We start from the raw sequence: 27,041 nt of genomic DNA, 5'->3' as shown, positions 1-27,041 counted from the left end.
CACCCTTCCCACCTACCAACAGTACGGAAGGCTCCTGGGATCTTGCTGTGCACAGGAAAATCCCACAGGCAGTCAAAGTTCCAGCTCAGTTACTCGGTGGGGGAGCGGGCTGGGGGGGGGGGGTGGGGTAAAGACTCAGATTCATGTGGTCAATGTTCCTGGTTGATGGGGAGTTCCTGCTCCAACTCTCCCCCCCAACCCAAGAGATTCTGCAAGTACAGTACTGGAAATCCAGAATTACATATAGAATGGGGGATGTATAGCTCAGAGGGGGTTACAAGGACATGGGGTGGCTGCAGGGGGTTACAGAGACAGGGCGGGGTGTAGGGGCCTGGGAAGGGGACTACAGAGACAGGGAGGGGATAGGGACTGGAGGGGGTTACAGAGACAGGGAGGGGTGTGGGGGATGGGGGGGTTACAGAGACAAAGAGGGGTGAAGGGGCCTGGGGAGAGGGTTACAGAGACAGGGAGGGGTGTAGGGGATGGAGGGGGTTACAGAGACAGGGAGGGGTGTAGGGGATGGAGGGATTACAGAGACAGGGAGGGGTGTAGGGGCTGGAGGGACTACAGTGACAGGGAGGGGTGTAGGGGATGGAGGGATTACAGTGACAGGGAGGGGTGTAGGGGCTGGAGGGATTACAGTGACAGGGAGGGGTGAAGGGGCTGGAGGGACTACAGTGACAGGGAGGGGTGTGGGGGATGGGGGGGTTACAGAGACAAAGAGGGGTGTAGGGGCCTGGGGAGAGGGTTACAGAGACAGGGAGGGGTGTAGGGGATGGAGGGATTACAGAGACAGGGAGGGGTGTAGGGGATGGAGGGATTACAGTGACAGGGAGGGGTGTAGGGGATGGAGGGGTTACAGTGACAGGGAGGGGTGTAGGGGATGGAGGGATTACGGAGACAGGGAGGGGTGTAGGGGATGGAGGGATTACAGTGACAGGGAGGGGTGTAGGGGATGGAGGGGGTTACAGAGACAGGGAGGGGTGTAGGGGATGGAGGGATTACAGTGACAGGGAGGGGTGTAGGGGCCAGAGGGGGTTACAGAGACAGGGAGGGGTGTAGGGGATGGAGGGGGTTACAGAGACAGGGAGGGGTGTAGGGGATGGAGGGGGTTACAGTGACAGGGAGGGATGTAGGGGATGGAGGGGGTTACAGAGACAGGGAGGGGTGTCGGGGCCAGAGGGGGTTACAGAGACAGGGAGGGGTGTAGGGGCCTGGGAAGGGGACTACAGAGACAGGGACTGGAGGGGGTTACAGAGACAGGGAGGGGTTGTAGGGTTCTGGGGAGAGGGTTACAGAGACAGGGAGGGGTGTCGGGGCCAGAGGGGGTTACAGAGACAGGGAGGGGTGTAGGGGATGGAGGGGGTTACAGAGACAGGGAGGGATGTAGGGGATGGAGGGGGTTACAGAGACAGGGAGGGGTGTCGGGGCCAGAGGGGGTTACAGAGACAGGGAGGGGTGTAGGGGATGGAGGGGTTACAGAGACAGGGAGGGGTGTAGGGGATGGAGGGGGTTACAGAGACGGGGAGGGGTGTAGGGGATGGAGGGGTTACAGAGAGGGAGGGGTGTAGGGGATGGAGGGGGTTACAGAGACAGGGAGGGGTGTAGGGGATGGAGGGGGTTACAGAGACAGGGAGGGGTGTCGGGGCCAGAGGGGGTTACAGAGACAGGGAGGGGTGTAGGGGCCTGGGAAGGGGACTACAGAGACAGGGACTGGAGGGGGTTACAGAGACAGGGAGGGGTTGTAGGGTTCTGGGGAGAGGGTTACAGAGACAGGGAGGGGTGTCGGGGCCAGAGGGGGTTACAGAGACAGGGAGGGGTGTAGGGGATGGAGGGGGTTACAGAGACAGGGAGGGATGTAGGGGATGGAGGGGGTTACAGAGACAGGGAGGGGTGTCGGGGCCAGAGGGGGTTACAGAGACAGGGAGGGGTGTAGGGGCCTGGGAAGGGGATAGGGACTGGAGGGGGTTACAGAGACAGGGAGGGGTGTAGGGGCCTGGGGAGGGGGTTACAGTGACAGGGAGGGGTGTAGGGTCAGGGAGGGTGTTCGGTCGACATGGAAGTGTGTCGGGGCCAGAGGGAGTTTACAGTGGTATCGGGGATGGGAGTGTGTAGGGATGGGAATGGCTGAGCACAAATGGGAGTCACCACACAAATAAACGTCTTGCCCTCCTTTTCGGGCTCCTAAACCCTGGGACATTAAATTTGTGTGACCCACAGATGGATGGGATTGCACTGTGCAATGATCCCAGAACTGTGGGGGGGGGGGGTGTTGCGTAGGAAGCAGAACCAAGTCCTTCTCCCCTACCCCTCCTCTATTGCTATCTCAGCTCCTCCATTTCACCCCTCCTCCTGCATTATTGCCCCACTTCCCATTCCCTCCCCAATCACCCCCTTTGATAGGGGTCAGGGGTAGAGTAGGTTGTGCCACGCACCCTGACTCAACATTCCCCGGAGAGTTGGGCAGGTAGTAGAGAGGAGAGGGGGATGGGGAGGCTGGCAGAGAGGGGAGGGGTTGGACAGCGGACATCGGGGAGGTAAGGGAGGCCAGGGCCTTAAACTACTGACACAGGAGATTCTGCAGGTGCTGGAAATACAGAAACGCACACAAAATGTTGGAGGAACTCAGCAGGTGAGGCAGCATCCGTGGGCGGGAATCAAGAGTCGATGTTTTGGGCCGAGATCCTCCATCAGGACTGGAAAGGAAGTGGGGGGGGGGGGGGAGTCACCCCCTTCAACCACCGATCCTCGGAGATGCCGAGCCCTGGGAAGCAGGGCCGGATGTCTCCCAGACACCGAGCGCCACGCAGTTGGAAACATACTCACCGGTCAGAAGCGAGGGCTGCCCCCGCGGGGCCTTCCAGCGATTTCCGCCACCTCGTTTCTCTCTCCTCCCCCCCTCCCCGCTCCTCCTCACGGCGTTCCCAGAATGTGCTCCTGTTTTTCCAGCGGCTGTATTTTCGGCTCCTGGTCGCAGGTCCGTGTACTTGCTGTTGTGGCGAAGATAGCTGTGTCAGCTGATGCACCTCGTTACCCGTGGTTAATAACTCATCCAACGGCGTCTCCAGGCAACCAGTAACCCAGAGGCTTCAGCTCCCAACCTGCCGAGCATCGTCTCCCGTCACCAATCCCTCCTCCCCCCCCCCCCGCCCATCTATCTCCAACCTCCCAGCATCGTGACGTCTCTCTACAGGACAAACTCAGAAAGTCAAGCAGCATCCATGGAGGGGAATAAGGAGTCGACGTTTTTTGGGCCAAGATCCCTCATTGGGGCTTATCGCTTCAGTCACACACGACTCTCTGTGTAAAACTTTCCCTCTCTCATCTTAAATGTACGTCCTCTAGTATTGGACACTTTTACCCTGGGGAAAAGATTCTGACTGTCGATCCTGTCCATGTATCTGACACGATCTAGGCCTCTCGTGATTTTATAAACTTCTCTCTGGTCTCCTCTCAGCCTCTGATGCTCTGGAGAGGAAACAACAACCCAAGTTTGTCCAAACTCTGCTTACGTTTCATGCTCTCTAATTCAGGCAGTGTCCTGGTGAACCTCTTCTGCAAACCCCCCCCCCCCCCACAAAGCTTCCACTATGGGGCAACCAGATCTGAACGCAATGCCCCAGAAGAAACTCAACCAGAGGTTCAGAAAGCTACGACTTAACTTCCCAACTCTTGAACTCAATGCCTCGACTAATAAAGCCAAGCTTGCCACGTCCTGATGAAGGGTCTCAGCCTGAAACGTCGACTGTTTATCTTCTCCATAGTTGCTGCCTGGCCTGCTGAGTTCCTCCAGCGTGTCCCCACATTTGCAGAACCTTTTGTGCTTGCGATGTGTCTGTGTCATTCCATCACAATCGAGAACGATCTGAATTGTGCTCAAACATCTCGCCAGTCCTGGTACACAATGACTGATCCTACATAGCCCTTCTAGGCTTGGTCTCCCTGTTCTGGAAACGAGGGGGCAGAGGGGATTTACAAGGACAGGGCTGGGAAACAACATTAGTGCCATCAGGTTGGAGGTTACCCAGGTGGAATAGAAGGGTCTCGGCCTGAAATGTCGACTGTACTCTTTTCCATAGACACTGCCTGGCCTGCTGAGTTCCTCCAGCATTTTGTTTTGTGTTTGCTTGGATTCCCAGCATCTGCAGATTTTCTCTTGTTTGTGATCAGAATAGAAGATAGATCAGGAACAGACCCTTTGGCCCACACTGCCGTGCTGAACTAAATTAATTAGTAACCAGATGACCATCCCCTCTGCCTACACCATGTTCATATCCTTCCCTTTTCTCACATTCATGTGTTGATCGAAAAGTCCCTAATGTATCTGCCTCTGGCACCACCCCAGGCAGTGGAACCCAGGCACCCATCTCTCTCTCTCTCTGTAAAAATCCTACCCCTCACCTCTCTTTTGAAATTGCACCCTCTCGCCTTAAAAGTACACCCTCTGGTATTAGACATTTCAACCCTGGGAACTCCCTGAATCTGCCTACTCTATCCATGCCTCTCATATAAACCTCTATCAGATCTCCCCCTCAGCCTCTGTCGCTGCAGAGAAAACAGCCCAAGTTTCTCCAGCCTCTCATGACAGCACATGCCCTCTGAACCAGGCAGCACCATTGTGAACCTCTTCTGCACCCTCAACATCCTTCCTAATGAATGCAATAGTTCTGGGGTGACTAGAACTGTATGCAATACTCCAGATGTGGCCTATCTAGAGTTTTATAAAGCTGCAACATAACCTCCTGACTTTTGAACTCAATACCTTGATTAATAAAGGCAATTATGCCATAAGCCTCCTTAACCACCCTGTCAACCTGTGTAGCCACTGTGAACTTGAACCCCAAGATCCCTCTGCTCATCACCAGATTAAGGGTCTTGCCATTGTATTGTCTCTTTACATTTGACCTGCCAGGGTGCAACATTTCACAGTTGCCCAGGTTAAACTGCATCTGCCATTTCCTCTGCCCGTATCTGCAACTGATCTACATCATGTTGTATTCTTTGTCAACAGTCTTCTACACGGCCCACAACAGCAACAATCTTTGTATCATCTGCAAACCTACTAATCTACATTTTTATCTTGGTAATCTATATACACCACAAACAGTAGAGGTCCCAGCACAGATCCCTGCAGAAAAACACTAATTACAGACTTCCAGCTAGAAGAAGGACCTTCTGTCTTCTCTGCACAAACCAGTTCTGAGTCCAAAAGGCCAATTCACCATGGATCCCATGCACCTTAATCTTCTGGATGAGCCTCCCATGCAAACACCTTACTAAAATCCATCTAGACCACTTCCATTGCCCTACCCTCGTCATCTTGTCAAAAAAACACTCAGCCAAATTGGTCATACACAAAGCCATGCTGACTCTCCCTAATTAGACAATTCCTATCAGCAAGAATTCTCTTCAATAACTTTCCCTACCACTGATGTGAGACTCACTGATCTGTAGATTCCAGGATTATTCCTGGTTCACTTCTTTAACAAAGGAACAACTGTGGCAGCTTGCCAGTCCTCCAGGACCTCGCCTGTGCCAAGGAAGGACACAAAGGTATTGGTCAAGGCCCCACAATCTCTTCACTTGGTTCTCGCAGTATCTGGGGTTTATCTCATCAGGCCTGGGGACTTATCCACCTTGATACTCTTTAAGAGACCCAGCACTACCTCCTCCCTTAGCTTGAAATGCTGTAGCATACAAGGTGTTGCTTCTCCAACTTGAGTTTGGCCTCATCATGGCAGTAGAGGAGGCCATGGACTGATATTCTGGAATGGGGATAGGGATTAAAGTGGATACCTGCCGGGAAATGCTGCCCTACGTGGCCCTCCCCACACCTTCACATTCTGGATTCTGCCCCCTTCCTTTCCAGTTCTGATGGAAGGTCTTGGCCCGAAACACCGCCCATTTATTCCCCTCCGTAGACGCTGCCTGTCCTGCTGAGCTCCTTCAGCAATTCTGCATTTGTTGCTTTGGACTTCCAGTGCCTGCTGAATCATGGAAGGTCTGGCAAGTGGGGTCGGAGGCCCACCCCGACCCGACCCAGACAGGCCTGGCTAAGCTTCGGACGACGGCTGGGGGTACTGGGAACGCGACAGAGCTGGGGCTGGGTCACAGAGTCTGGGGAGCTGCCATTTACGGCATCTTGTTGCTCTGCTGTGGGGGTGGTGGGGGGGGGTAGGGTGTCAGTCCGGGGGCAGCTGGGCGTGCTGGTTACGCACGGAATAAACCTCACCCCCTTCCCGCCAACACAGAGGGGTGGGGGCAATTCAGTGAGGGACAGCTGGCCCACTGTCGCTTCATCAACTCATCTCTGACACCAAGCTGTTTGTTCTGCAGAGAAAAACATGCCCAGAAGATGGTCCTGGTCAAACACGACTTAATCAGGCAAGCACAGATTACACAGAGCGTGAGTGCGCGGTGGCTAATCGAACCCATTAGGCCTGCTTGTCGAGTGATGCAGGAACAACAGTTGTCAATTAAGCTATCTGGCTTGGATATTAGAGACAGAATAATGATAAAAGGCACAGGGAGATTCTGTGTTGCTGCGAACTGCAGTGGCGTCTCTGAGACTGAAACTCTCCCCCAGTTCCTGCCCCGACTCCAGCTCCGCACGAGTCAATTTGCACCGCATTTGCTGACCACAGGAGCAGAATGAAGCCATTCAGCCCATCGAGTCTGCCCGGCCATTCCATCATGGCTGATTTATTATCCCTCTCAGCCCCATCCTCCTCACTTCTCCCCATAACCTATAATACCCTTACTGATCACAAACTTGTCAACCTCTGTCTTAAATTTACCCAAAGACTTGGCCTCCACAGCCATCTGTGGCAATGAATTCTGCAGATTCACCACCCTCTGGCTGAAGAAATTCCTCCTCATCTGTTATATATCCAACTTGCATTTACCCTGAGGCTGTGCTCTCTGATCTGACACTCCCCCACCGTTGGAAACGTCCTCTGCACGTCCACTCCACCTAGGCTTTTATGTTTCAATGAGATCCTCCTCTCATTCCTCTGTGCAGGCCCAGAGGCATTAAAAACCCCTCATATTTTAACCCTTTCATTCCTGGGATAATTCTTTCTGGACCCTTTCCAATTCCAGCACATCCTTTCTTAGATAAGGGGTCCAAAACTGCTCACAATATCTCAGGTGAGGCCTCACCAGTGCCTTATAAAGCCTCAGCATTACGTCCTTGCTTTTCTATTCTAGTCCTCTCCAAATGAACGTTGCATTTGCCTTCCCCACCACTGATGCAAACTACAAATTAATCTTTAGGGAATCCTACACCAGGACTCCCAGAGTTAATCATAAAAGACAAAAGTATTCTCTGTGGTGTAAACAGTTTATTTCTGCCTTTCATGCCCAGCTGGGTTAACATGAAGGAGCCAGTAACTTAAAAAAAAATACACATTTTAAGAAAGAAATCACAGATGAACAGCATGGAACACATGCTCGCATCCCCTTATCCACTTCGTTTTCCCGATCTGGGATCCCCTGGGATGTTTGAGAGGGCTGTAGGGAGTTGGCGTCGCTTGGGATTCTGGCAAATTCTGTTCCCTCCCTCTGATCCAGCCCCAGCTTCCCATATCCGTGGAATACATCCTCCCGGGTTTTCCAGTCCACAATAGCTTTCTGGAGTAAATCCTCCATTTCCGGGACAATACTCAGGCTTCATATTAGAGGTAGAGGGGCCAAGATTGGAAGGGGGGTAGGAGGTGAAGAGGGGGGTGAGGGTGGGAGAGAAAGGGGAAAGGGGGAAGGGGAGGAGAGTAGAGGGGCCAGGGGTAGAGGAGGGTAGAGGGGGAGGGGGAGATGTCAGTGGGTTGGAAGCTCTAAGGAGGGAAATAGACAGTTGAGTTTTCTGGCTGATACCCTCTGTCTGGGCTGACTCACAGAAAACTCACTTCATCATTGTGTAGCTCCAGTTCCCACTTCACCGGACAGGCCCCGAACTCGGCACGTTCCCAGATCACCATGAGGGAAGGCAAGAAGGTGAGAAGGAAGTTGGGTGAGTCTGAAGTTTGTAAACAGCAGGGAGATGGGCAGTGCAAAGTCAAGGGGCCAAGTGGCCTACTTTGGTCTGTATGCAGGCTCCGAACTTTGGAGTGGGGGCAGAGATTCAACCGTACAGCTCTGAAGGTGCATATTCCGGGAAACCTCTGACGCACGTCCTGGAACGAGCACCGTTTCATCTGCTGTCAGGAATCTGATCCGGTTCCCAGTCTGGCAGCAAATTTGCCACAGTTAACGGCCCCCCTCGTAAACCCGACAAATTTCCTCGGCGCTCTAACAAAGAACCTGAGCAGAAAGAATGATATTTATTAGCACTGCTCTGCCTCACCAACACTCCCACCGTGGAGCACGCACAGCCCATCAGCCCTCCCACCGCACAGCACCGCGCTCCATTAAGATGGATGGTCCTCCAGTGCACAAGATCACTACCAGAGGGGTTAAAGAGACAGGGTGTAGGGGATGGAGGGGTTACAGAGACAGGGAGGGGTGTAGGGGATGGAGGGGGTTAGAGAGACAGGGAGGGGTGTAGGGGATGGAGGGGGTGACAGAGACAGGGAGGGGTGTCGGGGATGGAGGGGGTTACAGAGACAGGGAGGGGTGTAGGGGATGGATGGGGTTACAGAGACAGGGAGGGGTGTAGGGGATGGATGGGGTTACAGAGACAGGGAGGGGTGTAGGGGATGGAGGGGGTTAGAGAGACAGGGAGGGGTGTAGGGGATGGGGGGGTCACAGAGACAGGGAGGGGTGTAGAGGATGGAGGGGGTCACAGAGACACAGGGAGGGGTGTAGGGGATGGAGGGGGTTAGAGAGACAGGGAGGGGTGTAGGGGATGGAGGGGATTACAGAGACGGGGAGGGGTGTAGGGACCAGAGGGGGTTACAGAGACAGGGAGGGGTGTAGGGGATGGAGGGGGTTACAGAGAGGGAGGGGTGTAGGGGATGGAGGGGGTTAGAGAGACAGGGAGGGGTGTAGGGGCCGGAGGGGGTTACAGAGACAGGGAGGGGTGTAGGGGATGGAGGGGGTTACAGAGACAGGGAGGGGTGTAGGGGATGGAGGGGGTTAGAGAGACAGGGAGGGGTGTAGGGGATGGAGGGGGTTACAGAGACAGGGAGGGGTGTAGGGGATGGAGGGGGTTAGAGAGACAGGGAGGGGTGTAGAGGATGGAGGGGGTTAGAGAGACAGGGAGGGGTGCAGGGGATGGAGGGGGTTACAGAGACAGGGAGGGGTGTAGGGGCCGGAGAGGGTTACAGAGACAGGGAGGGGTGTAGAGGATGCAGGGGGTTACAGAGACAGGGAGGGGTATAGAGGATGGAGGGGGTTACAGAGACAGGGAGGGGTGTTGGGGATGGAGGGGGTTACAGAGACAGGGAGGGGTGTAGGGGATGGAGGGGGTTACAGAGACAGGGAGGGGTGGAGGGGATGGAGGGGGTTACAGAGACAGGGAGGGGTGGAGGGGATGGAGGGGGTTACAGAGACAGGGAGGGGAGTAGAGGATGGAGGGGGTTACAGAGACAGGGAGGGGTGTAGGGGATGGAGGGGGTTACAGAGACAGGGAGGGCTGTAGGGACCGGAGGTGGTTACAGAGACAGGGAGTGGTGTAGGGGATGGAGGTGGTTACAGAGACAGGGAGGGGTGTAGGGGATGGAGGGGGTTACAGAGACAGGGAGGGGTATAGGGGATGGAGGGGTTACAGAGACAGGGAGGGGTGTAGGGGATGGAGGGGGTTACAGAGACAGGGAGGGGTGTAGGGGATGGAGGGGGTTAGAGAGACAGGGAGGGGTGTAGGGGATGGAGGGGGTTACAGAGACAGGGAGGGGTGTAGGGGATGGAGGGGGTTACAGAGACAGGGAGGGGTGTAGGGGATGGAGGGGGTTACAGAGACAGGGAGGGGTGTAGGGGATGGAGGGGGTTACAGAGACAGGGAGGGCTGTAGGGACCGGAGGGGGTTACAGAGACAGGGAGGGCTATAGGGGATGGAGGTGGTTACAGAGACAGGGAGGGGTGTAGGGACCGGAGGGGTTTACAGAGACAGGGAGGGGTGTAGGGGATGGAGGGGGTTACAGAGACAGGGAGGGGTGCAGGGGATGGAGGGGGTTACAGAGACAGGGAGGGGTGTAGGGGATGGAGGGGGTTACAGAGACAGGGAGGGGTGCAGGGGATGGAGGGGGTTAGAGAGACAGGGAGGGGTGTAGGGGATGGAGGGGGTTACAGAGACAGGGAGGGGTGTAGGGGATGGAGGGGGTTACAGAGACAGGGAGAGGTGTAGGGACCGGAGGGGGTTACAGACACAGGGAGGGGTGTAGGGGATGGAGGGGGTTACAGAGACAGGGAGGGGCGTAGGGGATGGAGGGGATTACAGAGACAGGGAGGGGTGTAGGGGATGGAGGGAGTTACAGAGACGGGGAGGGGTGTAGGGACAGAGGGGGTTACAGAGACGGGGAGGGGTGTAGGGACAGAGGGGGTTACAGAGACGGGGAGGGGTGTAGGGACAGAGGGGGTTACAGAGATGGGGAGGGGTGTAGGGACAGAGGGGGTTACAGAGATGGGGAGGGGTGTAGGGACAGAGGGGGTTACAGAGACTGGGAGGGGTGTAGGGGATGGAGGGGGTTACAGAGACAGGGAGGGGTGTAGGGGATGGAGGGGGTTAGGGAAACAGGGGGGTGTGTAGGGGATGGAGGGGGTTAGAGATACAGGGAGGGGTGTAGGGGCCGGAGGGGGTTACAGAGACAGGGAGAGGTGTAGGGGATGGGGGGGATTCAGAGACAGGGAGGGTATAGGGGATGGAGGGAGTTAGAGTGACAGAGAGGGGTGTAGGGGATGGAGGGGGTTACAGAGACAGGGAGGGGTGTAGGGGATGGAGGGGGTTAGAGATACAGGGAGGGGTGTAGGGGATGGAGGGGGTTACAGAGGCTGGGAGGGGTGTAGGGGATGGAGGGGGTTAGAGAGACGGGGGGGTGTAGGGGATGGAGAGGGTTACAGAGACAGGGAGGGGTGTAGGGGATGGAGGGGGTTAGAGAGACGGGGGGGTGTAGGGGATGGAGGGAGTTACAGAGACAGGGAGGGGTGTAGGGGATGGAGGGGGTTACAGAGACAGGGAGGGGTGTAGGGGATGGGGGGGATTCAGAGACAGGGAGGGTGTAGGGGATGGAGGGGGTCACAGAGACAGGGAGGGGTGTAGGGGATGGAGGGGGTTAGAGAGACAGGGGGGGTGTAGGGGATGGAGAGGGTTTCAGAGACAGGGAGGGGTGTAGGGGATGGAGGGGATTAGAGAGACAGGGGGGGTGTAGGGGATGGAGAGGGTTACATAGACAGGGAGGGGTGTAGGGGATGGAGGGGGTTACAGAGACAGGGAGGTGTGTACGGGATGGAGGGGGTTACAGAGACAGGGAGGGGTGTAGAGGATGGAGGGGGTTACAGAGACAGGGAGTGGTGTAGGGGCCGGAGGGGGATACAGAGACAGGGAGGGGATAGGGACCAGAAGGGGTTATAAAGACAGGGAGCGATTATGGGCCAGAGGGGGTCATGGGGACAGGGAAGGGTATGTGAACCAGAACAGATTAAGAAGACAAGGAAGGGTTTAGAGGGGTTGAAATATGGATGTATAGAGTTATGGTGTGACCTGTATCCATTTTAAGGTGTGACTGCTGGTGTCTGACTCCTTTCAGAGATCTGTTCACTCACCCAGAGTTGAACTCAATGCGTTAGGTCCCCAATTTCCACCAGCATGGCATCCTGCTCTGTCTTCAGGTCATCACGCACCTCCAGCAGTTCCATCAGCTGGGTGTTCAGGCCTAGGGGTTGGAGCCAGACCGGGTCAAAGGTCAGTGCTGACCACTCACAACGAGACCCCAGCTCCACAGATCGACTTCTGTCACAAGAGCAACCCCTGCCCCCCCCATGAAAAGGAAGGTGCTGGGTCCACCACCCTTCAAGTTATACGTTCATGATCTGGACGACGGACGGAAGTGATGGCATTGTGGCCAAGTTTGTGGATGATATGAAGATAGGTGGAGGAGCAGGGAGTGTTGAGAAAGCAGAGAGCCTGCAGGAGGACATGGACAGATTGGGAGAATGGGCAAAGAAATGGCAGATGGACTAAAGTGTTGGGAAGTGTATGGATATGCACTTTGGTAGAAGAAATAAAAGTGCGGAATATTTTCCAAGTGGAGAGAAAATTCAAAAATGTGAAGTGCAATGGGGACTTGGGAGACCTTGTGCAAGATTAATTTGCAGGTTGAGTCTGTGGAGAGGAAGGCAAAAGCAACGTTAGCATTTACTTTGCGAAGACTAGAATACAAAATCAGAGCTGTAACACTGAGGCTTTAAAAGGCATTGGTCAGACCACACCTGGGAGTATTGCGAACAGCTTTGGGCCCCGTATCTAAGAAGAGAAGTGCTGACATTGGAGAGTCCAGAGAGAATGAAAGGGTTAATGTATGGAAAGTGTTTGGTGGCCTGTACTCTCTGGAGTCTGGAAGAACAAGGGAGGACCTACCGAAACCTGTCGAATATCGAAGGGCCTAGATAGAGTGGACATGGAGAGAATGTTTCTATGCAAGGAGAATACAGGACCAGATAACTAAACCTCCAACAGAATTTACAGATTATTTTTAGAACACAGATGATTAAATTACAATTTCAGAGGAGGCTTATGAGAATGAAATCGTTAATATATGAAGAATATTTGATGGCCTGTTCTTACTAGAGTTTAGAAGACCTACTGAAACTCATGGAATATGGAGAGGTTTAGATAGCGTGGACGTGGAGAGGATGTTTCCCATATTGGGACGCTGATGTCCATCATCAGACACCCGACCATCCAGGCTGCGCCCACTTCTCGATGCAGGAGGGCCAGGAGCCTGTAGACCCACACCTCAAAGTTCAACAACAGCTTCTTCCTGCTGCCATCAGATTTCTGAATGGCCCGTGAACCCTTAACCCTCACCTGATTATTCCTTTGCGTTTACACTCTTTATCTATTTTGTAATTTATAGTAATTTTCCATCTTTGCACTATGCTGCTGACACAAAACAACAATTTTCACATCTGATTCTAATTCACTGCAGCTCTATGTCTGAACAGTCCCAGGGCTCCTCTTTCCGTGGCCGGGTCTGGACGTTGACCAAGGCAAGACTCCGTCAGGGCAGCACTCCCTCAGTCCTTTCCCCTGGGCAGGGCTTCCATACCACAGCAAGAGACTGGGAGACGCCAGCAATGCCAGACCCACTCAGTTTTAGACTCCTTCCCTCAATCTGTAAACCCACCCTGACATAGAACACCCCAAAAATACCTGGAGCAGAGGGGCCCCACAGAGATCCCAAACCATAGAGTGCAGGCATGAAGTGTGACTGCCCTCTAGTGGTCAACCCATCAGCAGCTGCACACTCCCCAAACGGAGTCACACCGGCTGCCACCCCTCTCTCCCGTTCTCATCCCATCCTGACTCCCTCCAACGTTCCCGTAATCATTCACCCTAACTTTTCCATATTCTGCCCACTCCTCATCCACATCAATAAATTCTCACATCAGACAAATATATTCTCACAGGCAGCGACTGTCCCATCACACACTCCCGGGGTCAGACACAGAGTGAATCTCCCTCTACACTGTCCCATCACACACTCCCGGGGTCAGACACAGAGTGAATCTCCCTCTACACTGTCCCATCACACACTCCCGGGGTCAGACACAGAGTGAATCTCCCCCTACACTGTCCCATCACACACTCCCAGGGTCAGACACAGAGTGAATCTCCCTCCATACCGTCCCATCACACACTCCCGGGGTCAGACACAGAGTGAATCTCCCTCCACACCGTCCCATCACACACTCCCGGGGTCAGACACAGAGTGAATCTCCCTCCACACCGTCCCATCACACACTCCCGGGGTCAGACACAGAGTGACCCTCCCTCCACACCGTCCCATCACACACTCCCGGGGTCAGACACAGAGTGAATCTCCCTCCACACCGTCCCATCACACACTCCCGGGGTCAGACACAGAGTGAATCTCCCTCCACACCGTCCCATCACACACTCCCGGGGTCAGACACAGAGTGAAGCTCCCTCTACACCGTCCCATCACACACTCCCGGGGTCAGACACAGAGTGAATCTCCCTCCACACCGTCCCATCACACACTCCGGGGTCAGACACAGAGTGAATCTCCCTCCACACCGTCCCATCACACACTCCCGGGGTCAGACACAGAGTGAATCTCCCTCCACACCGTCCCATCACACACTCCCAGGGTCAGACACAGAGTGAATCTCCCTCTACACTGTCCCATCACACACTCCCGGGGTCAGACACAGAGTGAAGCTCCCTCTCCACTGTCCCATCACACACTCCCAGGGTCAGACACAGAGTGAATCTCCGTCCACACCGTCCCATCACACACTCCCGGGGTTAGACACAGAGTGAATCTCCCTCCACACAGTCCCATCACACACTCCCAGGGTCAGACACAGAGTGAAGCTCCCTCCACACAGTCCCATCACACACTCCTAGGGTCAGACACAGAGTGAAGCTCCCTCTACACTGTCCCATCACACTCTCCCGGGGTCAGACACAGAGTGAAGCTCCCTCTACACTGTCCCATCACACACTCCCGGGGTCAGACACAGAGTGAAGCTCCCTCTACATTGTCCCATCACACACTCCCGGGGTCAGACACAGAGTGAAGCTCCCTCTACACTGTCCCATCGCACACTCCCAGGGTCAGACACAGAGTGAAGCTCCCTCCACACTGTCCCATCACACACTCCCAGGGTCAGACACAGAGTGAAGCTCCCTCCACACTGTCCCATCACACACTCCCGGGGTCAGACACAGAGTGAAGCTCCCTCCACACTGTCTCATCACACTCTCCCAGGGTCAGACACAGAGTGAAGCTCCCTCTACACTGTCCCATCACACTCTCCCAGGTTTAGAGGGTATGTTCGTGCCGGGGTAAATATTGAAAAAGAACACGTGCAGTCCACAGCGACCTTAGAGGAGTTTCGAGACCGTTGGGCTCCATGGGGTGTAACTGCCATCGTGGATAGAGATGGTAACAATTTGGTGTAATGTCTATTGTCTATTTGTAGTGAAGTAATTGTGTTTGCCACTGTTTTGTATATATTGTATAGCACCGATATTTGTAATAAAGGATTTTGTAATTAAAAAAAAGGGTCAGACACAGTGTGTAGTTCCCTCCACACTGTCCTATCACACACTCCCAGAGATAGGCAGAGAGTAAAACTCACTCCACATTTTCTCAAAGTTGCCCTGTGGAACCCAAAATTGAAAAACTGACACAAGTCCACTCTGATACATTAGGAACCTATCACACCGTCACTCCCCCTCCTTGGCCCCTCGCGCTGTCACTCCCCCTCCTCGGCCCCTCGCACCATCACCCTCCCCTCCTCAGCCCCTCGCACTATCACTCCCCCTCCTCGGCCCTTCGCACCATCACCCTCCCCTCCTCAGCCCCTCGCGCTGTCACTCCCCCCTCCTCGGCCCCTCGCACCATCACCCTCCCCTCCTCAGCCCCTCGCGCTGTCACTCCCCCTCCTCAGCCCCTCGCACCATCACCCTCCCCTCCTCAGCCCCTTGCGCTGTCACTCCCCCTCCTCGGCCCCTCGCACCATCACCCTCCCCTCCTCAGCCCCTCGCACTGTCACTCCCCCCTCCTCGGCCCTTCGCACCATCACCCTCCCCTCCTCAGCCCCTCGCGCTGTCACTCCCCCTCCTCGGCCCCTCGCACCATCACCCTCCCCTCCTCAGCCCCTCGCGCTGTCACTCCCCCTCCTCGGCCCCTCGCACCATCACCCTCCCCTCCTCAGCCCCTCGCGTTGTCACTCCCCCTCCTCGGCCCCTCGCACCATCACCCTCCCCTCCTCAGCCCCCTCGCGCTGTCACTCCCCCTCCTTGGCCCCTCGCACCATCACCCTCCCCTCCTCAGCCCCTCGCACTGTCACTTTCCTCTCTTTGTCCCCCGTCCCCACTCCCACCCGCCGTACACTGTCGGCCCTCCTGCCCCCCACAGCCCTGGACTTACGGTGAATCTTAGTGAAGACACTGGCCCGTAGATCCTGAAGCTGGAGCAGAGACATCTCCCACAGGTCGCTGGGAGTCAGGGGCCCTCTCCCCAGGGACTGAGGACACAGAAGCGGAACAACGTCGGTGAAGGGAAAGGGCAACCTTCACTCGCAAAGCAGCTCGCTTGCTAAGGTTTTTAAAAATTAGCTTTGCTTGGCACATTTACATCCCAACATCAGTGAAATGTGATGTTTGTGGTGTGCTACGGGCAGCCTGAAAGGGTTGCCACACTTCCACAGCGCGGCCACAATTTACTAACCCTAGTCCGTATGTCGTTCTGGGGTGTGGGAGGAAACCTACACGGACAAGGAGAACGTTCAAACTCCTCACAGGCTGCAGTGGGAATGGGCCCCTGATCAGTGAGTGCTCACATGGGAAAGAAATCGCACTAACTGCGAAATCAACACACGCACAAAATGCTGGAGGAACTCAGCAGGCCAGGCAGCAACTACAGAAATGAATAAACAGTCGTCATTTCAGGCCGAGACCCTCCATCGGGACTGGTAAGGAAGGGGGAGACTCCAGAATCAAAAGCTGGGTGGGGAGGGAGGAGGATAGCTGGAAGGTGATCGGTGAAGCCAGGTAAGTTCGAAGGATAATGGGCTGGAGACGAAGGATTCTGACAGGAGAGGGGAGTGGACCAGAGGAGAAAGGGAAGGAGGTGGGAACCCAGGGGGAGGTGATAGGCAGTTGAGAAGAGGTAAGAGTGGAGCGGCTGGGGAATAGAAGAGCGGAGGGGTTGGGTAATTTTTTTTTACCGGAAGTTGAGATCAATGTTCATGCCATCAGGTTGGAGGCCATCCAGATGGAATAGAAGGTGTTGTTCCTCCGCCCTAAGGGTGGCCTCATTGTGGCACAAGAGGAGACCATGTCAGGATGGGAATGGGAATTAAAATATTTGGCCACTAGGAAGTTCTGCTTTTGGCAGATGGATTGGAGGTCCCCCCGTTTGCTACGGGTGTCACCGATGTAGAGGAGGCTGCTTCAGGAGCACCAGACACAATAGAGGACCCCGGCAGATTTGCAGGTGAAGTGTTGCTTCACCTGGAAGGACAGTTTGGGGCCATTATGCCACTGTACCGCCAGAGGACCAGCTCAAGTCCCAAACTTTTCCTCTGGGAAAGGTCGGTAGAAAGTTACCAACTCACAGATTCGGAGAGTGACCTGATGACGTTTGGTACAAAAGATACGTACTAAGCTCAGGCTGTTGGGGAGAATTTCCCTTCTCTTCAATATGCCAGCGCCTTTACTTCCCCAGGAGGCTAATCCCCATCGACTCTCACCAATTCTCATCGATGCACCATAGAAAGTACCCTCTCCAGGTGCATTACAACTCGGGTGGCAGCTCCTCTGCTCGTGACTGCCGAAAACTGCACAGAGGTGTGGACACAGCTCAGAGAAACCAGCCTCCCCTCCAGGGACTGTCTCGCTGCCCCAGAGAAGCAGCCAGCACAATCAAAGACCCCTCACTCCCCAGACTCTCCCCCCTCCCATCGGGCAGAAGTACAAAAGCCTGAAGGCACAGACTACCAGGCTCAGAGACAGCTTCTACCCTGCTGGTATCGGTTACTGAATGGTTCCCTCGTGTGAAAAGTTGACTCTTCACCTCGCAGTCTACCTCGTTATGATCTTCATCGCTGACCTGCACTGCACTTTCTCTGGAGCTGTTACATTTTATTCTGCATTCTGTTATTGTTCTACCTCGATGCACCGTGTAATGATCTGATCTGTATGAACTGTGTGCAAGACAAGCTGTTCACTGTACACATAATCACAGCGACGTTCGGCTCTTAGGGACTTGCCTTAGGGAGCACAAATTTCTGCCTAAAACCATACACACCTTCCACAGCACAGAACTCCCCCCTCGCTGCCCCTCCGCAGCACAGACCTCCCCCCTCGCCGCCCCTCCGCAGCACAGAACTCCCCCCTCGCCGCCCCTCCGCAGCACAGACCTCCCCCCTCGCCGCCCCTCCGCAGCACAGAACTCCCCCCTCGCCGCCCCTCCGCAGCACAGAACTTCCCCCTCGCCGCCCCTCCGCAGCACAGAACTCCCCCCTCGCCACCCCTCCGCAGCACAGAACTCCCCCCTCGCCGCCCCTCCGCAGCACAGACCTCCCCCCTCGCCGCCCCTCCGCAGCACAGACCTCCCCCCTCGCCGCCCCTCCGCAGCACAGAACCCCCTCACCCTCGAGGACTGGCTTGACTCTCCAAGTTGTGATTTGAACTCGCAAGCTCCTGGCTGGGAGCAGAAATTGGAATTGGAATTGGTTTATTATTGTCACATGTACCGAGATACAGTGACAATCTTGTCTTGAATACTGTTCATACAGATCAGATCATTACATGGTGCATCGAGGTAAAACAATAACAGAATGCAGAATAGAGTGTAACAGCTACAGAGAGAGTGCAGTGCATACAGATAATAAGGTGCAAGATCACAACGGGGTGATTGGGAAGCCAAGAGTGCATCGTATTGTACTGGGGAACCGTTCAATAGACTTGTAACAAAGGGATAGACGCTGTCCTTGAGCCTGGTGGTACATACAGTTGGCCCTCCTTATCTGTGGGGGATTGGTTCCAGGACCCCCTGCGGCTACCAAAATTCGCGGATGTTCAAGTCCCTTATTTAACATTTATCAGTGCGGTGGTCTTTAGGACCCAGCGGAACCCCGGACTTTATTTAACATGTCTCCATGCGGTGGACATTAGGACCTGGCAGCGTAGCTCTGAATCCGCAGTGTTTCTGTTCACAAAAATAATCACGATCGCGATTGAAAATAAGGTGGAAGTAATAAAGCGATCGGAAAGAGGTGAGACGCCGTCGGACATTGGAAAAGCGTCAACGATCGGAACAATTTTAATGGAGAATGTGAAAAGCCCTGCCCTGATGAAAGGTACAATGATTACTAAGCAACACAGTGGATTAATTATTGAAATACTTATGTTTCTTAAGTGTTTTATATTCATAGAAAGGTAAAATATGTACTATATACTAAGAAAAACATCTGACTGACGCTAAATAATACCGGATGTACCTGTTCCAGCTTCAAATCTGACTTAAAGATGGACTCAGGAACGGAACTCATTCATAACCCGGGGACTGCCTGTACTTTTAAGTCATTTCTAGATTACTTATAATACCTAATACAATGTAAATGCTATGTGAATATTTGTTATACTGTATTGTTTAGGGGGAAAATGACAAGAAGAAGTAGTCTGTACATGCTCAAGCAACGAGTGCTGGAGAGAGAACTTCTTGGTTTTCCTGATCCGCGGTTGGTTGAGTCCGCACACACGGAATCCGCGGATAAGGAGGGCCGACTACTTTCAGGCTTTTGTATCTTCTGCCCGACGGGAGAGGGAGAAGAGAGAATGTCTGGGGTGGGTGAGTGTCTTTGATTCTGCAGGCAGCGTGCAGTGTGGACAGAGTCCCTGGAGGGGAGGATGGTTCCTGAGGCGTGCTGCACTGTGACCACAACTCTCTGTAGCTTCTGGCCAAATCACAGAGAGGTTGCCGGACTTGGTGGGGCATCGGGGAGCGGAGTGTCCTGGGGGTTGCCTGCAGCTGCCACTCACCGCGTGCTCTTGTTGCCGCTGCCTCTCCAGGTCGAGCTGCCTCTTGACCAGGGCAAGGCTCCGCTTGGCCTCCCGTTCCAGCTCCCTCTTGCGGGCGAGCAGAGCTCGCTCAGCCTCCGAGGTTTCTCCAGCCACCAGCTGCGAAGGAGACAAACCAGGCACACCCGGTCAGCAAGGCCGCACAGCCCAACGCCTCCGAAATATCATCACCCACCCGCGACCCCAACCTTCCCTCATCCATCTCCTGCTTCATCCGGAGTATCCCAACCAGACGCATCGTGGCTGGGGGCGGGAACCACTCTGTCCGTGACAGCAAAGCACTGAACGGAGTTACAGCACATTACAGAAACCAGCTTCCCCTCCATGGACAACTGCCTACATTTCTCACCGCCCCGGTGAAGCAGCCAGCGGAATCAAAGGCATTATCATCCTCTGTCGTCCTCTCTTCTCCCCTCACCCATCGGGCAGGAGATACTACAGTCTGAAAGCGCCGACCACAAGGCTGAGGGACATTTTCTATCCTGCCGTCATAAGATTCTTGAACAGTTCGCTAGAACGATAAAATGGACTTGATCTGACAATCTACCTTGTCGTGGCCCTTACACCTTATTATCAATATGCACCTCACCTTCTCTGCGACTTAAATACTACATTATGTTATTGCTTTTCACTCTGCACCGTCTCAGTGTTCTGGTAATCCGAATGGGTAACATTTCTCACCGTATTAGACCGTAAGACACAGGAGCAGAATTAGGCCACTCGACCCATCGAGTCTGCTCTGCCATTCCATCATGGCTGATCCTTTTCTCCCTCCTCAGCCTCACTCCCCGGCCTTCTCCCTGTAACCTCTAATACCGTGTCCAATCAAGAACATATCAGCTTGCTCTGCCTTAAATACACCCAAAGACCTGGCTTCCACAGCTGCCTGTGGTAACAAATTCACCACCCTCTGGCTAAAGACATTTCTCTGTGTCTCGGTTCTAAATGGATGCCCCTCTATCCTGAAGTTGCCCCTCTTGTCCTAGACTCCCGTGCCATGGAAAATATCCCTTCCACATGTACTCTGTCTATGCCTTTTAACATTCAAAAGATTTCAATGAGATTCCCCCTCATCCTTCTAAATTCCAGCGAGTACAGACCTAGAGCCATCAAATGTTCCTCATATGATAACCCTTTCATTCCCAGAATCATGCTCGTGAACCTCCTCTGAACCCTCTCCAATGCCAGCACATCTTTTCTTAGTTGAGGAGCACAAAACTGTTCACGATACTCAAGGTGAGGCCTCACCGGTGCCATATAAATCCTTAGCACCACATCACTACTCTTGTATTCTAGACCTCTTGAAATGAATGCTAACACTGCATTTGCCTTCCTCACCACCGACTCTATCTGCAAGTTAACCTTTAAGGTGTTCTGCACAAAGACTCCCCAAGTCCCTTTGTATCTCAGAGTTTTGGATTTTCTCCCCACTTAGAAAATAGTCTACATATTTATTTCTTCTACCATGACCATACATTTTCCAACATTGTATTTCATTTGCCACTTTCTTGCCCATTCTCCTAATCTGTCTGTCCTTCTGCAGACTTCCTGTTTCCTCAACACTACCTGCCCCTCCACCAATCTACGTATCATCTGCAAACTTGGCAACAGCATAAAAATAACTGCAGAATACCACTGGCAGCCAACCAGAAAAGGATCATTTCATTCCTGCTCACTGCCCCCTACCAATCAGCCGATGCTCTAACCATGTCAGGAATTTTCTTGTAATACCACGGGCTCTTAGCTTGGCAAGCAGCCTCATGTGTGGCACCTTATCAAAGGCATTTGGAAGTCCAAAAATATATCATCCATTGCATCCCCTTCATCTATCCTAATATAATCTCCCCAAGGAATTCCAACAGGTTCGTCAGGCAGGATTTTCCTTGAAGGAAACCATGCTTCGGCATTTTAACGGGGGCACGACTGCACAAGCGCGTGTAAGTCGGACCGTGAGGCAGCGGGAGTATTTAAAGAGAACAGTAGACTGAGCGGGCGACGGAGTAGAGGGAGACAGAGTAGGAAGGCTTTGTCTCGAGAGGCTTCGGCGAGCAGAGGCTGAGGACGAGCTTCGCTCCAAGTGAGGTAAGGCCGGGTAAGTTCCTTTCAAAGGAGAAAGTTTCAAAAGTTGAGGCAAGTATGGGGTAGGTCATGGCAGCTGAGATCGTGGTTTGTTCATCCTGCAGCATGTGGGAAATCAGGGATACTTCCAGTGTCCCTGACGACTATGTGTGCAGGAAGTGTGTCTAACTGCAGCTTCTGGCAGACCGCATTGAGCATCTGGAGCTGCGATTGGATTCATACTGGAGCATCCGCGATGCTGAGAAAGTCGTGAATATTACGTTCAGTGAGTTGGCCACACAGGCAGAAAGGGAAGGGGTGGCCACTAGACAGCGTAGCAGTAGGCAGGTAGTGCAGGAGTCCCCTGGGGTCATCTCCCGCCTAAACAGATATACCGCTTTGGATACTGTTGGGGGAGATGTCTCATCAGGGGAAGGCAGCAGCAGCCGATTTCATGACACCATGGGTGGCTCTGTGGCACAGGAGGGAAGGAAAAGGAGTGGGAGAGCTATAGTGATAGGGGATTCGATTGTAAGGGGAATAGATAGGCGTTTCTGTGTCCGCAAACGAGACTCCAGGATGGTATGTTGCCTCCCTGGTGCAAGGGTCAAGGATGTCTCTGAGCGGCTGCAGGACATTCTGGAATGGGAGGGTGAACAGCCAGTGGTTGTGGTGCACATAGGTACCAACGATATAGGTAAAAAAACGGGATGAGGTCCTACAAGGTGCATATAGGGAGTTAGGAGATAAACTAATAAGTAGGACCACAAAGGTAATAATCTCTGGATTACTACCAGTGCCATGTACTAGTCAGAGTAGAAATAGGAGGATATTTCAGTTGAATACGTGGCTTGAAAAATGGTGCAAGGGGGAGGGATTCAAATTTCTGGGGCATTGGAACCAGTTCTGGGGGAGGTGGGACTGGTATAAACAGGACGGTCTGCACCTGGGTTGGGCTGGATTGGAACCAATGTCCTAGGGGGAGCGTTTGCTACTGCTGTTCAGGATGATTTAAACTAATGTGGCAGGGGGATGGGAACAAGTGCAGAGAGACAGAGGGGTGTAAAATGAGGGTAGAAGCAAAAAGTAGTAAGGTGAAAAGTAAAAGTGGCAGGCAGGCAAATCCAGGACAAAAAGCAAAAAGAGCCACTTTTCAACATAATTGTGTTGATTGTGTAGATAGTCAAGCGTGTTGTAAGAGTGTTGTAAAAACAAGCCTGAAGGCTTTGTGTGTCAATGCAAGGAGCATTCGTAACAAGGTGAATGAATTGAATGTGCAGATAGTTATGAATGAATATGATATAGTTGGGATAATAGACAATAGACAATAGGTGCAGGAGTAGGCCATTCGGCCCTTCTAGCCAGCACCGCCATTCACTGTGATCGTGACTGATCATACACAATCAGTACCCCGTTCCTGCCCTCTCCCCATATCCCTTGACCCCGCTATCTATAAGAGCTCTATCTAACTCTCTCTTGAATGCATCCAGAGACTTGGCCTCCATTGCCTTCTGGGGCAGAGCATTCCACATATCCACCACTCTCTGGATGAAAAAGTTTTTCTGCATCTCTGTTCTAAATGGCCTACCCCTTATTCTTAAACTGTGGCCTCTAGTTCTTGACTCACCCATCAGCAGGAACGTGTTTCCTGCCTCCAGCGTGTCCAATCCCTTAATCTTATATATTTCAATCAGATCCCCTCTCATCCTTCTAAATTCCAGTGTATACAAGCCCAGTCGCTCTAATCTTACAACATATGACAGTCCTGTCATTCTGGGAATTAACCTTGTGAACCTATGTTGCACTCCCTCAATAGCAAGAATGTCCTTCCTCAAATTTGGAGACCAAAACTGCACACAATACTCCAGGTGGGGTCTCACCAGGGCCCTGCACAGCTGCAGAAGGACCTCTTTACTCCTATACTCAATTCCTCTTGTTATAAAAGCCAGCATGCCATTAGCTTTCTTCACTGCCTGCTGTACCTACATGCTTGCTTTCATTGACTGATGTACAAGAACACCGAGATGTCGTTGTACTTCCCCTTTTCCTGACTTGACTCCATTTAGATAGTAATCTGCCTTCCTGTTCTTGCCACCAAAGTGGATAACCTCACATTTATCCACATTAAACTGCATCTGCCATACATTTGCCCACTCACCCAACCTGTCCAAGTCACCCTGCATTCTTATAACATCCTCCTGACATTTCACACTGCCACCCAGCTTTGTGTCATCAGCAAATTTGCTAATGTTACTTTTAATCCCTTCATCTAAATCATTAATGTATATTGTAAACAGCTGTGGTCCCAGCACCGAACCTTGCGGTACCCCACTGGTTCCTGCCATTCCGAAAGGGACCCGTTAATCACTACTCTTTGTTTCCTGTCAGCCAGCCAATTTTCAATCCATGTCAGTCCCCAATACCATGTGCCCTAATTTTGCCCACTAATCTCCTATGTGGGACTTTATCAAAAGCTTTCTGGAAGTCCAGGTACACTACATCCACTGGCTCTCCCTTGTCCATTTTCATAGTTACATCATCAAAAAACTCCAGAAGATTAGTCAAGCATGATTTTCCCTTCATAAATCCATGCTGACTCGGACTGATCCTTCTACTGCTATCCAAATGTGTCGTAATTTCCTCTTTTATCACAGAGATCACAGAGACATGGCTCCAGGGTGACCAAGGATTCAGGGATATTCAATATTCAGGAGGGATAGACAGGAAAGAAAAGGAGGTGGGGTAGCATTGCTGGTTAGAGAGGAGATTAACACAATAGAAAGGAAGGACATTAGCCTGGAGGATGTGGAATCGATATGGGTAGAGCTGCATAACACTAAGGGGCAGAAACCGCTGGTGGGAGTTGTGTACAGGCCACCTAACAGTAGTAGTGAGGTTGGGGATTGCATTAAACAGGAAATTAGAAATGTGTGCAATAAAGGAACAGTAGCTATAATGGGTGACTTCAATCTACATATAGATTGGGTGAACCAAATTGGTAAGGGTGCTGAGGAAGAGGATTTCTTGGAATGTATGCGGGATGGTTTTCTGAACCAACATGTCGAGGAACCAACTAGAGAGCAGGCCATTCTAGATTGGGTATTGAACAATGAGGAAGGGTTAGTTAGCAATCTTGTCGTGCAAGGCCCCTTGGGTAAGGGTGACCATAATATGGTGGAATTCTTCATTAAGATGGAGAGTGACATAGTTAATTCAGAAACAAAGGTTCTGAACTTAAAGAAGGGTAACTTTGAAGGTATGAGGCGTGAATTAGCTAAGATAGACTGGCAAATGATACTTCAAGGGTTGACAGTGGATATGCAATGGCAAGCATTTAAAGATCGCATGGATGAACTACAACAATTGTTCAACCCAGTTTGGCAAAAGAATAAACCAGGGAAGGTAGTGCACCCGTGGCTGACAAGGGAAATTAGGGATAGTATCAAGTCCAAAGAAGAAACATACAAATTAGCCAGAAAAAGCAGCACACCTGAGGACTGGGAGGAATTCAGAGACCAGCAGAGGAGGACAAAGGGCTTAATTAGGAAAGGGAAAAAAGATTATGAGAGAAAGCTGGCAGGGAACATAAAAACTGACTGTAAAAGCTTTTATAGATATGTGAAAAGAAAAAGATTGGTCAAGACAAATGTAGGTCCCTTACAGTCAGAAACAGGTGAATTGATCATAGGGAACAAAGACATGGCAGACCAATTGAATAACTACTTTGGTTCTGTCTTCACTAAGGAGGACATAAATAATCTTCCGGAAATAGTAAGGGATCGAGGGTCTAGTGAGATGGAGGAACTGAAGGAAATACATGTTAGTAGGGAAGTGGTGTTAGGTAAATTAAAGGGATTAAAGGCAGATAAATCCCCAGGGACAGATGGTCTGCATCCCAGAGTGCTTAAGGAAGTAGCCCAAGAAATAGTGGATGGATTAGTGATAATTTTTCAAAACTCCTTAGATTCTGGATTAGTTCCTGAGGATTGGAGGGTGGCTAATGAAACCCCACTTTTTTAAAAAGGAGGGAGAGAGAAACTGGGGAATTATAGACTGGTGAGTCTGACATCGGTGGTGGGGAAAATGCTAGAGTCGGTTATCAAAGATGTGATAACAGCACATTTGGAAAGAGGTGAAATCATCGGACAAAGTCAGCATGGATTTGTGAATGGAAAATCATGTCTGACGAATCTTATAGAATTTTTTGAAGATGTAACTAGTAGAGTGGATAGGGGAGAGCCAGTGGATGTGGTATATTTAGATGTTCAAAAGGCTTTTGACAAAGTCCCACACAGGAGATTAGTGTGTAAACTTAAAGCACACGGTATTGGGGGTATGGTATTGATGTGGATAGAGAATTGGTTTGCAGACAGGAAGCAAAGAGTGGGAGTAAACGGGACCTTTTCAGAATGGCAGGTAGTGACTAGTGGGGTACCGCAAGGTTCAGTGCTGGGACCCCAGTTGTTTACAATATATATGTTAATGATTTAGATGAGGGAATTAAATGCAGCATCTCCAAGTTTGCGGATGACACGAAGCTGGGCGGCAGTGTTAGCTGTGAGGAGGACGCTATGAGGATGCAGGGTGACTTGGATAGGTTAGGTGAGTGGGCAAATTCATGGCAGATGCAATTTAATGTGGATAAATGTGAGGTTATCCACTTTGGTTGTAAGAACAGGAAAACAGACTATTATCTGAATGGTGGCCGATTAGGAAAAGGGGAGGTTCAACGAGACCTGGGTGTCATTGTACACCAGTCATTGAAGGTGGGCATGCAGGTACAGCAGGCGGTGAAAAAGGCAAATGGTATGTTGGCATTCATAGCAAAAGGATTTGAGTACAGGCGCAGGGAGGTTCTACTGCAGTTGTACAAGGCCTTGGTGAGACCGCACCTAGAGTATTGTGTGCAGTTTTGGTCCCCTAATCTGAGGAAAGACATTCTTGCCACAGAGGGAGTACAAAGAAGGTTCACCAGATTGATTCCTGGGATGGCAGGACTTTCATATGAAGAAAGCCTGGATCGACTAGGCTTATACTCACTGGAATTTAGAAGATTGAGGGGGGATCTTATTGAAACGTATAAAATTCTAAAGGGATTGGACAGGCTGGATGCAGGAAGATTGTTTCTGATGTTGGGGAAGTCTAGAACGAGGGGTCACGGTTTAAGGATAAAGGGGAAGCCTTTTAGGACCGAGATGAGGAAAAACTTCTTCACACAGAGAGTGGTGAATCTATGGAATTCTCTGCCACAGGAAACAGTTGAGGCTGGTTC

General features: G+C 52.2%; 2 protein-coding genes across 4 annotated transcripts in view; both read right to left on the bottom strand.

The window, feature by feature from the left end:
* LOC140729334 (P2Y purinoceptor 3-like) overlaps positions 1 to 2,933 on the bottom strand; it is a 30,008-nt gene extending 27,075 nt beyond the window's left edge. Inside the window, exon 1 of the mRNA XM_073048976.1 lies at positions 2,827 to 2,933. The gene's annotated coding sequence lies outside the window, so the exon portion shown is untranslated. The remainder of the gene's footprint in view (positions 1 to 2,826) is intronic.
* Positions 2,934 to 7,325: 4,392 nt separating this feature from the next.
* Positions 7,326 to 27,041, bottom strand: part of LOC140729331 (schwannomin-interacting protein 1-like) — a 30,295-nt gene continuing 10,579 nt past the window's right edge. For 2 of the 3 annotated variants that reach the window (XR_012099305.1, XR_012099306.1), the window contains exons 5-8: positions 19,673 to 19,810; positions 16,056 to 16,152; positions 11,695 to 12,253; positions 7,326 to 8,298 (exon numbers count right to left, since the gene is read on the bottom strand). Coding sequence is in view for 1 of the 3 variants with exons in the window: in XM_073048974.1 (XP_072905075.1) it covers positions 11,707 to 11,804; positions 16,056 to 16,152; positions 19,673 to 19,810 (333 nt within the window). In the remaining 2 variants the exon portion in view is untranslated. The remainder of the gene's footprint in view (positions 8,299 to 11,694; positions 12,254 to 16,055; positions 16,153 to 19,672; positions 19,811 to 27,041) is intronic. The other variant, XM_073048974.1, reaches the window with a different exon arrangement.

The sequence above is a fragment of the Hemitrygon akajei genome, chromosome 6 (assembly GCF_048418815.1).
Source record: "Hemitrygon akajei chromosome 6, sHemAka1.3, whole genome shotgun sequence".
Taxonomy (NCBI): Eukaryota; Metazoa; Chordata; class Chondrichthyes; order Myliobatiformes; family Dasyatidae; genus Hemitrygon; species Hemitrygon akajei.
The sequence above is the reverse complement of the archived record's forward strand: the minus strand, read 5'-3'. Positions and strand labels throughout refer to the sequence as shown.